This window comes from Rhinopithecus roxellana, chromosome 13, assembly GCF_007565055.1.
Source record: "Rhinopithecus roxellana isolate Shanxi Qingling chromosome 13, ASM756505v1, whole genome shotgun sequence".
In the NCBI taxonomy this organism is placed as follows: Eukaryota; Metazoa; Chordata; class Mammalia; order Primates; family Cercopithecidae; genus Rhinopithecus; species Rhinopithecus roxellana.
In genome coordinates, this window is record NC_044561.1 from 85,906,677 (window position 1) to 85,922,838 (window position 16,162).

Genomic DNA, 16,162 nt, shown 5'->3' on the forward strand with positions numbered 1-16,162 from the left:
GTGCCTATGAGTGCGTGTGCATCTTCTTTTGTACTTACGTGTGTGTGTATGTTCCTGTGTGTGTGTTCCTCCATGTGTGCACGCATATGTTCCTGCAGGTGTACTCGTGTGTGTGTGTGTGCATGTTCCTGTACTTGCATGCATATGTATAGACAAGCAGACATGTGCATGTTCGTAATAGCCAGGGGTACTAGGACATTTAAGATGCATCTGTTTCCCCACCAAAGTTGGCTTGTACTTACATAGTTGGAGGCCAGGTCCGGGTGGAGATAGTCAATCCCTGTGGAAAGACAACAATAACACAGGAACCAAAGGTTAATACCTGCCACTGTGTCTTCAGGAAAGCTGCCCATGAAAGTGCCCTCTTTATGGGGTTGGTGCCAGAAGGCTTGCCATGGGGGTGAGTGCCCCATCACAAAGCTCCCAGCCTTGCACCTCCCTTCTGTGTGGAGGTGTGAAGGTGGGCTGCACCGCCAGAGCAGAGAGACAGCTGCCCCAGACATGCCTGAGAGTGAAGCCAATTAGAGTTTGAGGCCCAAAGATAACACTTCTGACATAAATGTCAGCACTAAGGGGCTTTGTGACAGTGAGATGGATGGTTCATCAGAGCACTGATCTAAAAGAGATTTGTAGAAATCTTGACATTTTTAAAGCATCAACTGGCATTTCTCTGAAATGAAACTGGCCCTGGGGAGGAAAAGTGATTATTATTTAACAGGGCATGGACAGCAATGGATTAGGAGAATGTACTCTGGCATGGAAATAATAAGAGAACATGGCTGGGCGAGAAAAGCCATTAGGCAAAGGGCAAATGGTTTCCAGTGAGGTGTTGCTGCTTGGGAGCCGAAGCTTGTCTCTTCAGAATGTGGCTTTCCAGGAAGCCTGAGGCTTGAATGTCTCAGCAGGAGCCCTGCTTTCTCCTGAATGGTGGCCTGTCTTGTTGCCCAGTAGTCATTCCAAGGGTAAAATCATGGGCTATGAGCACTGCTGAGTTCCATCAGACCCTTGGACCTCAGAAAGCATCATGAAACTTCAAGGGCAATTGAAAAGCTCTCATTTGGGTTTGCAAAACCACATAATTTTTGCAGCAGTTACATCTGAGCATCTAGCCCTTCAAGAAACAGGGCAGGTTCTTGACACCATCTAGCATAATTGTTACAAATGTAGGGTTTTGGAGTCAAAGACAGGCATTTGAGTCCTAACCACCCTGATAACTGCCTGCAAGACTTCAGGTAAGTTGCTTGGACTCTCTGTGCTAGTTTTCCTTTTTCACCAACTGGGGGTGAGAACAATGTAGGGACTAAAGAAATGAATGCATGTGGTATGCTTGGCCCAGCAGCTGGTGCATTTAATAGCTACATGGGGATACAGATTCTAAAAGCCAGAAGTATCATTAAATACTTGCCAAAGCTGCTATCTTCACTGCATGCTTACACAAGGCTGGGCCACCATTAGAAATTTGCTTTCCCAAAAAGAGCTTGTATTAGGATGCATATTTCTAAAAAGGAATTTTGCTTTTTTTTTTTTTTTTCAGGTTATACAATTAGTAACTGGACCGAGAGTCACTGATCTACAGTACATGTGTTAGGTTTTATTGTTGATTTTGATAAGTGAAGCAATTGCTGTCACTACGGCTGCTTTCTATAGCTTGGGAGACTATAGTCCCCATCCCAAATCATTACGCCTCTCCTCCCACTTGCCTCCTGAGGTCTTCAGAGGGAAAGGCATCAGAATATTTAAAGACTAATATTTAAAAAAGTTGTTAACCCTTGTCCTGGATCCTAATTCAAAGATGGTCAATTTTGGTCAGGCATGGTGGCTCACGCCTGTAATCCTGGTGCTTTGGGAGGCTGAGGCAGGAGGATTGCTTGAGATCAGGAGTTTAAGACCAGCCTGGGTAACATAGGGAGACCCTGTCTCTTCAAAAAATAAGGACATCACTGCACACTAACCTGGGAGACACAGCAAGACCCTGTCTCTAAAAGAAAGCAAACAAACATCCCAAAAAGCAAACCAAGAAACATCCCCCCAGGAAAATGGTCAGTTTAGGCTGTGGGGTGAAGTTGGGGATGAGCATAGGCTTTGAAATCAGTGGATCCAGTTCCACTCCAGGCTTAGACATTAACACTTGTGTGGCTTTAGCTAAGTGACATAATCTCTCTGAGCTTTAGCTTCCATGTATTTGAAATGGGACTATTATTTACTTTGCAAAGCAGTTTTCAAGACTAGAGACAATTCGTTGAAAGTCTTCAGCTTATAGGAAACACTTAATACATCCTATTTCTTATCATCATTAGTCCTATCATCTACCACATCTCTGGGGTAGTGTGGATATGCAGAAGAACAGAAACATTAAAAAATATCCACTTGGTTTTAGCATATTGTGTTGAAACTAAATTAAATTATTTGTTAAGATAGCTTAAATTTTGTGACCTTGTTGGGTGAAAAATTTTGATAATTTATAACTAAATATAAATTATCAAAAATATAATTTATTTTTAAAATAAATAAATATAAAATTATAATAAAATATTATTTAGTAAAATATTAAAATTTAATAAAATATTAAAAATATAATTTATATTGTAAATATTTATATATTTCTTCTTTTACACTTTTATCTAGATCAAACAAACTTATCTAGATAAGTGTAAAAAAAGACACACCCAGAGAATATATTTTCCAACAGGAAGTCAATTTTTAAAACATGGCTTCATGTTCTGAGAATGGAAGCTGTTGAAGAGAAAAATCCTCCAAGAAATAGTAGTGTCTTCTCTGTCAAGGGAAAATATTGGAGCAAGGAGATAATTTGAGACCAGAAGGAAATTAGAATTAAAACAAGATAAAGTTAGCCTAATTAAAATAAACGATCTTAAATTAGGTTAAGAGGAATACTAAGTGTTAAGTTAGAACAGACACAGACTTTAGTCTGAGAAAGAGCGAATGATTGATACGACTGTGAAGGACAACAAACACGATTCAGAAAAAGTAATAATGCACTGAAGAATGGAAAATAGTAATTTGGTAATTAGATAGTACTTTAATATTTTTTGTATATTTGATTGTCTTTTAAGGTGGGAGGTACTAAACACATCTTCCTAATCAGCTTATTTTTAATTCTTACAATATTCTGATATTCATTCTTATATTTCATGCTTTTGTTTATTTCTCAGCAGTGAATGCCAGGCATAGTGTCGGTCCTAGAAAAACTCAGATGATTTAGACGTAGAAACTGAGTTGTACAACTATCTATGGCTCACAGCCTATGGGGTACCGACTAATCACCAGCTAATCATAATAAATGTGGCACAGAAATGACAAATACTTGGTTATAATTTTATCCATAAATCATTAGTATCCTATCATCAATTTGAAACTTTTCAGAAAGTCTAATCCACAATAGTCCCAATTCTCAGGAAGCTGTGACAGTCCTGGAGACCTCAAGGAACTAGAAAGGAGTTCCATGTGCATATTCCTAGTTAGAATATTAATAGTTCACTTGAGATGCACAGCATGTCAGAGCCCTGGCCCTGAGCTCCAGTTCTTTAACCCTAACCCTAACCCTAGAGCCTTGGGGTCCAGGCAGAGAACTGCCATGGGGTGGGGCTACCATAGAAAATGGGCTACCATTGCTCTGGGCCCCACCAGAGCAATGCCCAATGGAGCTGTGGGGGTGGGACTGCCCTGAGACCCCAGAACTACAGAGCCACTAACTTGTGATTCCAGTGTGGGAGAATGGCAGGCATTAGACTCCACCCCATGAGAGCTGCTGCTTGGGCTGTGGCCAGTGAAGCCATGGGAGCGGGGTTATTAGGAGCCTTGGAGGCCCAGCTCCCACCCCAGTGCGTCCAGAAGGTGGGACATAGAGTCAGAAAAGGTTACTCTCAAGCCTCAGAGCTTATGTTTGCCTTTTTGGATTTTGGCCTTACTGGAGACCTGTTATGCCTTTCTTCTTTCCTACTTCTCCCTTTGGGAATGGGAATATACATTCTACGCCTGTCTCACCACTGTACTTTGGAAACATGCAACTTGTTTGATTTTACACGTTCACAGCTGGACAGCAATTTGCCTCAGGATGGATTGTACCTTGAGTTTCACCCATCTCTGATTTAGATGATATTTAGATGAGACTCTGGGCTTTAGACTTTTATGTTGGTGCTGGAACAAATGAAGATTTTTGGGGCTACTGGGCTGGAATAAGTGTATTTGTATGTGAAGGACACAAATTTTCGGCGTAGGGGTGGGCAGGGTGAAATGCCATGGTTTGAGTGTTTGTGTCCCTCTAAAAATATACGTTGAAACTTAATCCTTAGTTGCAATAGTGTTTCGAAGTGGGGCCTTTAGGAGGTGCTTAGGTTGTGGGGGCTGTGCCTTCATGAATGGGGTTCATGCTCTTATAAAAGGGCTTGAAGGAGAGAGTTCATCCGTTTGTTACCCTTTCTGCCAAGGGAAGACACAGTGTTTGTCCCCTCCACAGGATGCAGCAACAAGGGGCCGTCTTGGAAGCAGACAGCAAGCCCTTGTCAGATACCGAATTTGTGATTTCCCAGCCTCCAGAAGTGTGAGAAATACATTTCTGTTACTTATGAATGACCTCATCTAAGGTATTTTGTTATAGCATCAGGAGCAGACTAAGACAGGCACATTGTAAACGTCCACAGCCAACCACCTGGAGTCCTGTCGAGGCAGGGTAGAGTTTATAGCCATTCTGGTGAGTAAGACCTCAAGACCAAATTATAGTAAAGCACAACATATTGGCACTCTTTTTGACGGTCCCAGCTGAGCTCCAGTGGCAGCCAGCACCAACCACCAACCGTGGTAGTGCACCATCATGGATGTGCAGCCCAGCTGGGCCTTCAGAAGACTGCAGCCCAGCTAACATGGCAACCGCATGAGCAACACTGAGTGAACAGTGCCCAGTCAGGCTCTTCCCAGATTCCTGTGCCACAAAATCTTCATCAAAGATAAATAGCAACTTTAAGCTGCTAAGTGTTGGGGTTGGATAGGGTTTGGCTGTGTCCTCCCCCAAATCTCATCTTGAATTGTAGCTCCCATAATGCCTACGGGCATTGGGGGGACCCAGCGGGGGATAATTAAATCATGGGGATGGTTTCCCCCATACTGTTTTCGTGGTAGTGAGTAAGTCTCATGAGATCTGACATAAGTCTCACGAGATCTGATGGTTTTATCAGGGGAAACTCCCTTCACTTGGCTCTCATTCTGTCTCCTGCCCGCTGCCATGTAAGACACGCTTTTCATCTCCTGCCATGATTGTGAGGCCTCCCCAGCCACATGGAACTGTGAGTCCATTAAACTTCTTTTTCTTTATAAATTACCCAGTCTGGGTATGTCTTTATCAGCAATGTGAAAACGGACTAATACAGGATTATTTTTTACACAGCAAAAGTAACTGGAGCAGCCACCCTGCTGGAACTTCCTACTGCTTTTCTATGTGATGCAGAGTTCTAAATTTCTGAGAAGGGTGTGGGTGACTGTCTGGTCCTCAGGCTTGAATCTTTACTCACATGAATGAGGCTCCCATTCACAAAGTCTCACCAGGAAGGTAGAGCAAAGGATTAGGTTTCAAGTACCAAGAATGGTGGTTAGAATTAGTTGTGAGACTTTGGGCAGTTTTTTGTCTCCCTAAACTCAGTTTCTTCATCTGTAAAGTGGGGATTATAATAATACCAACCTTAGGGAATAACTGTGGTTGTATTTCCAAAATGCTAAGCAGTGTCTGGCAAATAGTGATTACTCAATAAATGTTAGTCGTTTTTACTGTTAGTTGTTTATTCTTGCTTCAGTTTGAAGCTCCCTCTGACCTTACCTCACTGGCCTTCCATCTCACTTCCTTGGCTCCATCTGATAATGGCTAAGGGCCTTGATCCATGCCTTCTCTGATCTTGTGTGATCTTGAGAACCAACCACCTGCCCCGAATTATTCTTGGGCTGGATGACTCTTGTCCGTCCTTGTATCTTGTCATGATCACATTCCATTTTCCAGGTCAAGTTCCAAACTCTAAACAATTCCATTACAGTAAAAGGGATGACATTGTCATCATTGAGTGGGGTCCTTGCTAACATTTACATAAGTGAGATGTCCTAGTAGACCCTTAAGAAATAATTTCTGCCCCTTTGGACAGCAGCTAACCATGGAGGTCCTCTCCTAGTGATATGTAGCATGTGGAAATGATGTTGCTTTGCACCTAAGTGAAGGCAAGAGATATTTATTGAGCATCAATTGAGTCACTGGATCCAGCAGACAGGATGATGGCTGAGTTTGGAGTTGGGCAACCAGAGAAAGGAGGGCGGCGATTAAAACTGGCTGTACACAAATTGAAACTTCTCCACACAGATGATTGAACATTTGCCACACAGGCCAACATACGGAGAGACAGTGTTGATAGAATATGACATTAGTTTTGCCCTTAGGTATCAGGGTTGGCATCTGTGTCTCTCTGTAACCTTAGTTTGGAATATCTTGCCAAGAAAATATCTGGGACATGGCACCATACCATTCATACGTGCAGGTCATTAAGAGAGAGAATACAGTACTGGTGTTGCCAGCCTTCCCGGTTCTAGCTGTGAGGGCAGAGATGGCCAATTACATGGCAAGAGGCTGCTGAGCATCTGTCCTTGTCTTCACCATGTGGGGGGCTGCCCTTGTCCCAAATGTGCTCATTTTGCTATTCAACGGTGAACTTGGAGAATGGCTTGGCCATCATACTTTTCTTCAGTTATCATACTGAATAGCATGTGATGCATTAAAAATGGCCACAAATTCAGAGTTTATTTCCTTTCCACTTGAATCTGGATTGGCCCTGGGACCATTCATCCAATGTAAGTGGTAGAGTGACCAGTGCCCATTCCAGGTCTAGCCTTTAAGAGGACTGGCAGCTTCTGCTTCTTCTCTTTTGGAATGCCTACTCTTGGGAGTCCCGAGCCACCTATAAGAAATCCATCTACCTTGCTGGGAGCCTCATGTGAGAGGAGAGGTCCTCAGATTCCATGGAAAGGGAGGGAGGCTGAACCATTTCAGCCTCCCAGTGGAGCCTCCAGTTGACTCTAGCCTCAACTGCCTTCTGACTCCACCTGCATGATAGACTCTAGTAGAACTTTCAGAACTGTCCAGCTGAACTCCAGCAACCCACAGAACTGTGAGAGATAATAATATGGTTGTTTTTTTAAACCACTCAATGTTGGGATGCTTCGTTCTGCAGCAGTAATTGACTAAAACAAAGAAGAAACCAGGGATCGTAATTGGGAGGCAGAGTTTACTTTTTCGGGAACCCGAAGGCCATTAATCAGCTGAAGAAAGAACATCATATGAGAAATTCTGCGGGGACTTTCTAAAGGGCTTGCCTTTCCATGTGGAACTGGATCAGGAGCCAATGACTTTAGGAGTCAGTCAAGGAACTTCCAGTTAAAGAATTCTGAAATGGGCGTCTACAGGACTCTTGGAGTTTTCCTAAGAGCAGAGCAATGTGCATATGTTGGCACTTTAGTGCCACTTTTAGGGTGGCTTCTCTGATCCCCAGCTGGGGATACCTGGTAGATACGCTGTTAGAATTGGTTATCACAATATCTCCTAGGTAGGTTTCCCCCAAACCCTGATGCATCTTTTTCCTGGGTGAGCTGGCCTGAACCTCTTTGGAACAGTTTCCAAGAACAAGTGTTAGAAAGGAAGAAACATTTATAAACTCCTGACATCCGAGCACACACACTCTCATGCAGGGCTCCTTTCTTCTTGTGAGAGCCCTTGGCCTCTGGAGGAAGGTTTTACATCCACTTAAAAATGTCTCACACATCAGAAAACATTGAGGCATTGTTTTCATGTTGATATTTAATGAGCCAACACAAGACAACACAGGTTTTAAGCAGGCTGGCTCCTCTTGGTTTCCTCTGTCGTTTCTGCTTCAAAGCCTTACTTTAAGGAACATAGTGTTCTGTTCTTTGAGGATCTTCAGATGGGAAAGGCTCCATTGTTTCATCTCTGTGTCACCTTTGTATATAATTGGATCAATAATTCACAGTGGAGCTTTTTGCTGGCGGACCCAGATGGGTGATGGAGGGCAATAACACGTCCCCATCCCCAGTGAAACGACTACAGGCAGCGATTCTCCACAGGGCCAAGGACGTGTGTAGTTGGAAAAATGCCAATTCATCAAGCCCATTGGTTTTCATATCACAAACTATAGAAAATGAAGCCCTGCTAAGTCTTTGGTAGGCTCGCAGGATGAATAACATGTAAGGGGTGTCTGTAATAAAAGGTTATCAAAGGCTACTTTACAAGGGTTCATTCTGAAAGCAGCAATAAAGTCAAATTTCCCCAAGCCCCAATCCTGTTACTGAAAAGCTGTTTTATGGATGTAGAGTCGCACTAATGTAACTTTCTCTGATGATGAAAATGGAATTGAATTTCAGCAGCTGCTAGCCCTATGTGGGTATCAAGAACTTGAGGCTAGTGTGATTGAGTAATTGAAATAAAGTTTTACATTTTATGTAGCTTTAATTAATTAAAATGTAAAATTAAGTAGGCACATATGGCTAGTGGTGACTACATTGGATAGTGTGGGTCTAGATAATTGATGGTAAATACGAAGAGATTTAGAGGACATTTTAAGGTAAAGTGTAAGCAGTAAGAAATTATGGTTGAGTGACAGGCAGCTTTCATGTTTTCATTTGTTTAGTTTATTATTTGTTAATTCAAAAAATATTTGTTAAGTGCAACCTCAAGTTTGAGGACCACTGATTGGAAGAAAGGTGAAGATTTGGTCACAGTGCAGTGTGGTCATAGGCCCAGTATCTTGCTATTCCATCTCTGGTTAGCATCTTCAAAACAATACCACTTTTATCGAAAGGCAAGCAAAGGCATGCTTATTTCCAAATGATGCACAGGCTTCAAAATACTCACCATCATCCATAATTCCAATGGTAACACCCTTCCCTGTGTACCCCAGCTCCCAGGCTTCAGCCACATTCAAATCAAGGCCAGGAGTGCCATCAGCTTGCCCAGTATTGATCTGGTACAGGAATTTCAAAGCAAAGAATGGTATTAGTTTGGTGTCGTAAAGCACCCATGTACATATTTACTTGACATGCTCTATAGCCATCTAATATTCCAGGACCAGCTCAAAGGCCACTTCCATGAAACAGTGCTTTTGGATGTCCCTCCTAACCTACCTATAGCATTTCCTCTCCATTTTTTTTTTTTTTTTGGTATAAACACTTAGTGTTTTCTGTTTTCTGTAAATATGCAAACATAGTTTCAATCCCCTCATATCTTATAACTAGATCACTATCTTTAAACTTTTTCTATAAAAGAGCTGCTATTGCAGGAAACCCTCCCTGATTTAGAATTAAATGCTCACTTTCATACCTCTTTGTTTATACCTCATGTTTTGAATTTACAGCATGTTGTTTTGGATTATTCTTATTTGAATATAACTTCTTACTAAATAACAATATCTTTTGCAGGAGGTAACATGTCCTAGTTAATCTTTGTAATTTCAGTGCCACCGCACTAAGTCTGGTTCAAAAGTATTTGTTGAACTGAATTAAAGAAAACTGGCTCACCTTTAGTGCATGTTCTAATGCTGAAAAATAAATCCTAAAGCCCCTTGTCCTGGCCCCCAAAAATATTTCAGAAGAGAAAGAAAGGAAGACAAAGAGCAATTCCACATTAACATGTTCACTCCCGTCTTTTCATGTGTCTTTGTACCCTGTAGGTTTTCTCCAGGATGGATTGTAAAAAGAATAATAAAGTCAGAACTTGTATTGGCAAAAGCCCACACTGATCAGTGGTTATTGCGATGTTGCTAAAACATTGTGTAATTGTCATTAGGGCTCTTTAAAAAATTTGCCATGCTCTTTCTTCTAGAGACATGTTAAGACTACACCTCTCCACTCCACTCTGGAGGAAGGTTTTACATCCACTTAAAAATGTCTCACACATCAGAAAACATTGAGGCATTGTTTTGTAACAATGCCTCTCTAACACTCTGAAGTTAGAATGGCGGATGACTAATTTTGGCCAGTGACCTGGGATCTCAGGTGCCATTTTTCACATCCAGGCAGAAACTTTAAGAGTTTCTTTTAAAAATTCTATTACCCCTTTTCCTTGCTGAGGGGCTCATGAAAGCAGTGTGGGAATGGAGCTCAGATGGAGGTTGGTCAGCCTGCGTTTCTGAGCAATTATGAAGCATGGGCTGTGTAGCAAAAGTGAGAAACAAGCCTTGCTTTTGATAAGCTACTGTGATCTGAGGGTTGTTCATTATTGCAACAAACCTAGCCTATCCTGACTAACACAAATACACTCATTCAATTGCCCATATTGGATTTCCGGACTTTCATGCCAAAAAGCATAACGCAGAGTCAAGCTCTGCAGCCCCAGGAGGGAAATTGTGATGAATTCCTGTAATGTAGCCATCCGCAAGGCTGTAATTTAGTTCTCTCTCTTGTTCATCACTTTTTAATCTTAAATAAAATAAAGTTTCATTCACATTTACAAATTAATCACTCCCTTTCTGTCAATATGCCCTGCAGTTCAGCTTGGTTTGGAGTCACTGATCCCTTTTTAAACATAGCTCGGCCAGTCCAAATGGATCATGATGAACTGTTGGTGACCCACAAAATGCTCACTTCACCAGACAAAATGGGTTTTAGTGCCTCCAAGCCTTCATCAGTTAAGCCCCATGGAATTGATTTCCTGCCATTGTTTTAGGAAGCATTAATAGATGCTCTTTTTGCTACTTTAGTCTCCAAGCTATCTTGCTAGCCCCTTGGGAAGTCATTGAATCCTTTCTTTCAGGCCTGTGACTTCATTATGTCCCCTGTTACTCTGTCTGTTGAGACCCCTGCATTACTCTTCCCACACCTCTGATTTGACTTTTATATCGTTTTGCAAGTCTTCAGGTATACACTGGTGCACTTTTTCAGAATCAAAGAGAATTCCATCAGTTGTTGGTCACAGCCTGGACCTTAGGAGACCAGGGCTACTTAGTAGTTCCAGAAGAAAGCAGATTAAAGAACTAGATGCACAGGTCGTGACAGAAAATCAATACATATGGAAGGGGACAGAGAGGGTGACTGAGTTGGATACTGGCTAACATCCTAGTGATTAATGAGGATACAAGAATACATCTTTTATCCAGAGTCTCAAGATGAGAAATGTCCAAAAGGACATAAAGACACTCACCAGATACCATTGCTTCGTAAAAAGAGGATCGTTCATGTTGATGTCGATCTCATTGATGTCTCTGTAACCTCGCTTTTTTCGGTCAAATCCTTCCTGCTGTAAAGCCATCTTTACCTGGAATGACAATGCTGACATATTACCTGAATGTAATCTGAACATTCCCTCTTCTGGAATTTGTCTCCATGAATCCAAATTCCATTTGTACATCAGGTGCATTGTTTTTTTCTTCAGCAAAAGCAAGTTCATTTCATATACATGCTCACCTTACCATTATTATTATTATTTTGTATTTTTTTTGTAGAGATGGGGAGTCTCACTATATTTCCAGGCTGGTCTCGAGCTCCTGAGCTCAAGTGATCTGCCCGCCTCGGCCTCCAAAAGAGCTGGGATTACAGGCATGAGCCACTGCGCCTGACCCATTACGGTTATTTTACAAGAGCATTTACTTACGGTTGCACTGAACAGACAGGCTGTGGTGATCGCTCAAAGTGAATTTCCCTAAAGTAAGAATTAGATAGAGAAAAGTAATCTTTTCTTTCTTTCTTTCTATTTTTTTAAGACAGAGTTTCGCTGTTGTTGCCCAGGCCGGAGGGCAATGGCGTGATCTTGGCTCACTGCAACCTCGGCCTCCCGGGTTCAAGCGATTCTCTTGCCTCAGGCTCCCGAGTAGCTGGGATTACAAGCGTGTGCCACCACACCTGGTTAATTTGGTATTTTTAGTAGAGATGGGGCTTCTCCATGTTGGTCAGGCTGGTCTCGAACTCCCAACCTCAGGTGATCCACTTGCCTTGGCCTCCCAAAGGGCTGGGATTACAGGCATGAACCACCGCACCTGGCTGAGAAAAGTATTCTTAAAGAAGATAATGTGGTAGGGGTCATTAAGTGAAATAAAACAATGGAAGATTTCTATTAACAAGAGAGGATTGATGTGGATTCAGGAAGGGAGAGAGTGAAAACAGCACGGATAATTTTTCTGGAGGGCTTTCCAGCCTTTAATTTGTTGACAGTGCTATCACATTTGAGAATCTGCTGAAAAAGAAAACTTCCCCAAGACAAGAACAAACAGACAAACAATGAAGCCTGCCTGGAGAGCCAAAAAATCCCACAGCAAAGTCCTAGAAGGTAAGAGAGAAACCTCTGACAAGAAACTGACAGATGGTGTTGCTGTCCTGGCACTGACAACATTTCGGTTTTGCATAGTGAGAAAGAACCCCAAGCTCTTGGATGGAAATGCAACTTAGGAGCTGAGTTAGTTCAAGTGGGCTCCTGGCAATGCCTAGGCTTTGTCTCAATCAGGAAACTTGCTTTCACTTGGACAAAGACTAATTTTTCACGCAACAGTTGTGGCCAGTCCCTGAACATGTGCAAACCCAAGGATTATGCACATATATAAAAGGGTGTTGCTGGATATCAGTATTATATTGTAGCCCAACATTTGTTTTTCCTCTTCTCAAATCTCCCCAGTGTATTTGGGGGATTAACTCCAATCCATCAGGTTCTGTGTTGGTGGGAGTGCAGTTCTAGGTGCCTGTCTGCCAGAGGCACTAGAATCTCCCTCTGCCTTAGGGGTGCCTCTGTGGGTGTCTCTCTCCCAGGATTTGAATCTTGGGAAAGTGAAGCAAGGAACAGGATCCCCTGGAGCCCATCTACCCTGGAGGTTCACTCACCAAGCTCTCCTAGTAAAAGATCCTCACTGTGTTCCTGCAGCCCAGCCCTGGAGCTTTCAAGACTGATCCTCCAACCACCCATTGATTGTGGGCCCCCGATACCTTCCTGACAACTTCTCTCTGGTTGAAGTGAAGCAGAATCAATTTCTGTTGCTTGTCATCAAGAACTCTAATGGATACCAGATGAGAGAAGAACAGCAGGGTCCAGGTCAAGAGTGACGGCAGGAAGAGAAGAACGAAGAGACCACAGACGTGGCAGAAAACCCTTCCCCTCCTTACTGTGCTGCCTTGCAGAGGAACCTGTGAAAGGCTAGCTTCTCACCTCTTTACTCTGCACACTGACACGAGAAGGCCTGAAGCTCATTTTCCAGAGAAATTCTAGCCACACCAGAAAATCTATACATGTAGAAAACGAGTGTTAAGCGTGGCATTGGCTCTGGGAGTTCTTTGGAGATATTCCAACAAGGAACAGTCACAGTCACTGTGGCGAACTTAAAAAAAAAAAACTCCCTAAAGAGATAGTGAAATTATTAGAAAAATGGGATACATGGGTGTTTTTATGATGGCAAAAATTTGGACCTAACTAATGCCCATCAAATGGAGATAAATTATAATTCAAAGGTACATATACATATACTTATGCATATGTATGTTTGTATACATATAAATATATGTGTGTATGTGTGTATATATGTGTGTGTCGTACCGTCACATATGTACATGTATATGCACACACACATATATATCCTCTCGGAAGCCATTGCCAAGATGGGATTAAATGTGCAAGTATTTTACGAGAGAAAAATACAAGAAACTGTGATGTAAGTCTGACCCCAAGTAAAGAACAGTGAACAAAGTTGGGCGAATTCATCCTTGATTCCCCTGTAATCTAAGGATGGTTTGGTAAAACTGTTGGGGATTAAATCTGAGGAGCCCTGTGTCTCCCAGAAACGGGCCTGCCTGAGTGTCCCTGCTGCTCTCAGTCACTGCGGGGAGTGTGGCCTTGTTGGCCCAGGGACAGATTTCAGAGTGCAGCAGCTGGGGACCTTGGTCAATTCTTTTCCCTGAAGTCAGAGATTTGTGCAGCGTATTCCCATAGCTCTGTGTGTGTGTATGTGTGTGCGTGTGTGCACATGTGTGTGTATTCATTAACAGAATGTTTAAAATGTTGAAGTAAATGTATAGCCCTCCACCTGGAGAGCTATACACTTACATAGCCATCAGACATACCCATCTCACAACCTTCTTTTACTATGGAAGCAAGAGTGCCTCTTGCACTTGGGAAAGAAGGCATCTGACTTTGGCCATTGCCTCTTCCCATTTTGGTCCCACGACGAGAGGCCTTTATCTGCTCTACTCACTAAACGGAGGCCTTGGTTGACTTTCACTGAGGGATTCCCATTCTATTGGACTCCTTGTCATCAAAAACTTCCTTGAGAGGATTTTTGGGGACCAAGAGCAACTATCACATGGAAATTTGAAAACTCTCAGCAATATGTTGTTTCTTGGTAGCGTGAGAACAACAATACTCACATCAGATTACACCTTTATAAATAACAGTGCAGGAATGGCTATTACAGCCACTCCAAACTCATTTAGATCAAGTGCGCTTTAATGAAAAGACTGCTAAAATTCATTTCCATGAAATTAATTTTTAATTCTGTAAATTAGGTTTTAATGGAAACTAGTGATGCCTAGGAATATGGCACTCTCTGGGCACTGCCTCCTTGCAACTCAGGAATTTAGGAGTCTTGAGACTGAAGGGGGCTTTCTGAGCCTGTCAGTCTGTCTGTAACTTCTTGTCCACAGTTACACTTTGAAAGAGACGAACACCTTTATGCTTTCACTTGTTACACACAAATAACTGGAAAACATTTTTCCCCACAATGATACCGTGTAACCCTATTAATCATGTTTATTGTTCTGGGTTCTCATTCAATCTTAATTCATATTCATACTTAATTTTTAAAGAGTAGTAATCATACTATAGAACAAGTTGTGAATTCTTTTTTCACTGAGTATCCTACCATAAGAATTTTAATATGCTGCTACTTAGCTATCATATTTTAATTACTAATGGCTACCTAAATATTCCAGAGTCATACACCACAATTTATCCGTTTCCCTGTTATTAGTCATTTACATCGTTTTCCATTATAAATAAAACTACCATGACCAGACAAAGTTATAAACTATTTTGGAAGACCTCTGGGAAAGACTGCAGTGTTACAATTCTATGTATGATAAAGCCCTTAATGTCAGAGAAATATTTCCGAGTGTCTAAACTATATTTTCACATTATTACTAAAAGGTCACTGACTTATTCTCTCTTCCTCCTTCTCTGAATTTTACCGTTCCATACACTATACCTTTTATTACCATTTAGATGTGATACCAAGAACATGCATACAACTTAATTATTCCCCTTCTCAAAAAATAATGTATAGTTCACTTCTGTATTTAGTTTTAGAATGCTTCCTCAAATAGGGCCATTGGCCTACACGTTTGTACAGACAAAAAATATAAGAAAGAGAAGTCTTTGTTACTGGCTATCATTATTATTTCTATGAGAATATCTTTTAAAAAATTTTAGAAAATTTTTGTTGTAATTTCAACTTTATTTTAGATTCACGGGGTACATGCATATATGGCATGATGCTCAAGTTTGGGGTATGAATGATCCCATCACCCAGGTAGTAAGCATAGTACCCAATAGGCAGTTTTTCAGTCCTTGTATTCCCTGCTCTTCCTCTTTTCTAGTAGTCCCCATTGTCTACTGTTCCCATCTTTATGCCCATGTGTACCTAATGTTTAGTTCCCACTTATAAGAGAGGCCATCTGGTATTTGGCTTTCTGTTCAGGTGTTAATTTGCTTAGGATAATGGACTCCAGCTGCATCCAAGTTGCTGGAAAGGGCATGATTTTGTTCTTGTTTACGGCTGCATAGTATTCCATGGTGTATATGAGGTGTACCACATTTTCTTTATCCAGTCCACCTTTGGAGGGTATCTAGGTTGATTTCATGTCTTTGCAATTGCGAATAGTGTAGTAATGAATACAAAAGTGTACGTGTCTTTTTGGTAGAATGATTTAATTTTCTTTGGGTATATAGCCAGTAATAGTATTGCTGGATTGAATGATAATTTTGTTTTGGGTTCTTTGAGAAATCTCCAAAATGCTTTTCACAGTGGCTGAACTAATTTACATTATCACTAACAGCATATAAGTGTTCTCTTTTCTCCACAGCCTCACCAACATTTATTACTTTTTGGCTTTTTTTTTTTTTTTTTTTGAGATG

At 41.6% G+C, this 16,162-nt stretch overlaps 1 protein-coding gene across 3 annotated transcripts in view; it reads right to left on the reverse strand.

The window, feature by feature from the left end:
- Positions 1-16,162, reverse strand: part of PCSK2 (proprotein convertase subtilisin/kexin type 2) — a 249,377-nt gene that overhangs the window by 109,618 nt on the left and 123,597 nt on the right. For all 3 annotated transcript variants that reach the window (XM_010381469.2, XM_010381468.2, XM_010381470.2), the window contains 3 exons: positions 11,198-11,311; positions 8,915-9,023; positions 243-280 (listed from right to left, as the gene is read on the reverse strand). In XM_010381469.2, the coding sequence (XP_010379771.1) occupies positions 243-280; positions 8,915-9,023; positions 11,198-11,311 (261 nt within the window). The remainder of the gene's footprint in view (positions 1-242; positions 281-8,914; positions 9,024-11,197; positions 11,312-16,162) is intronic.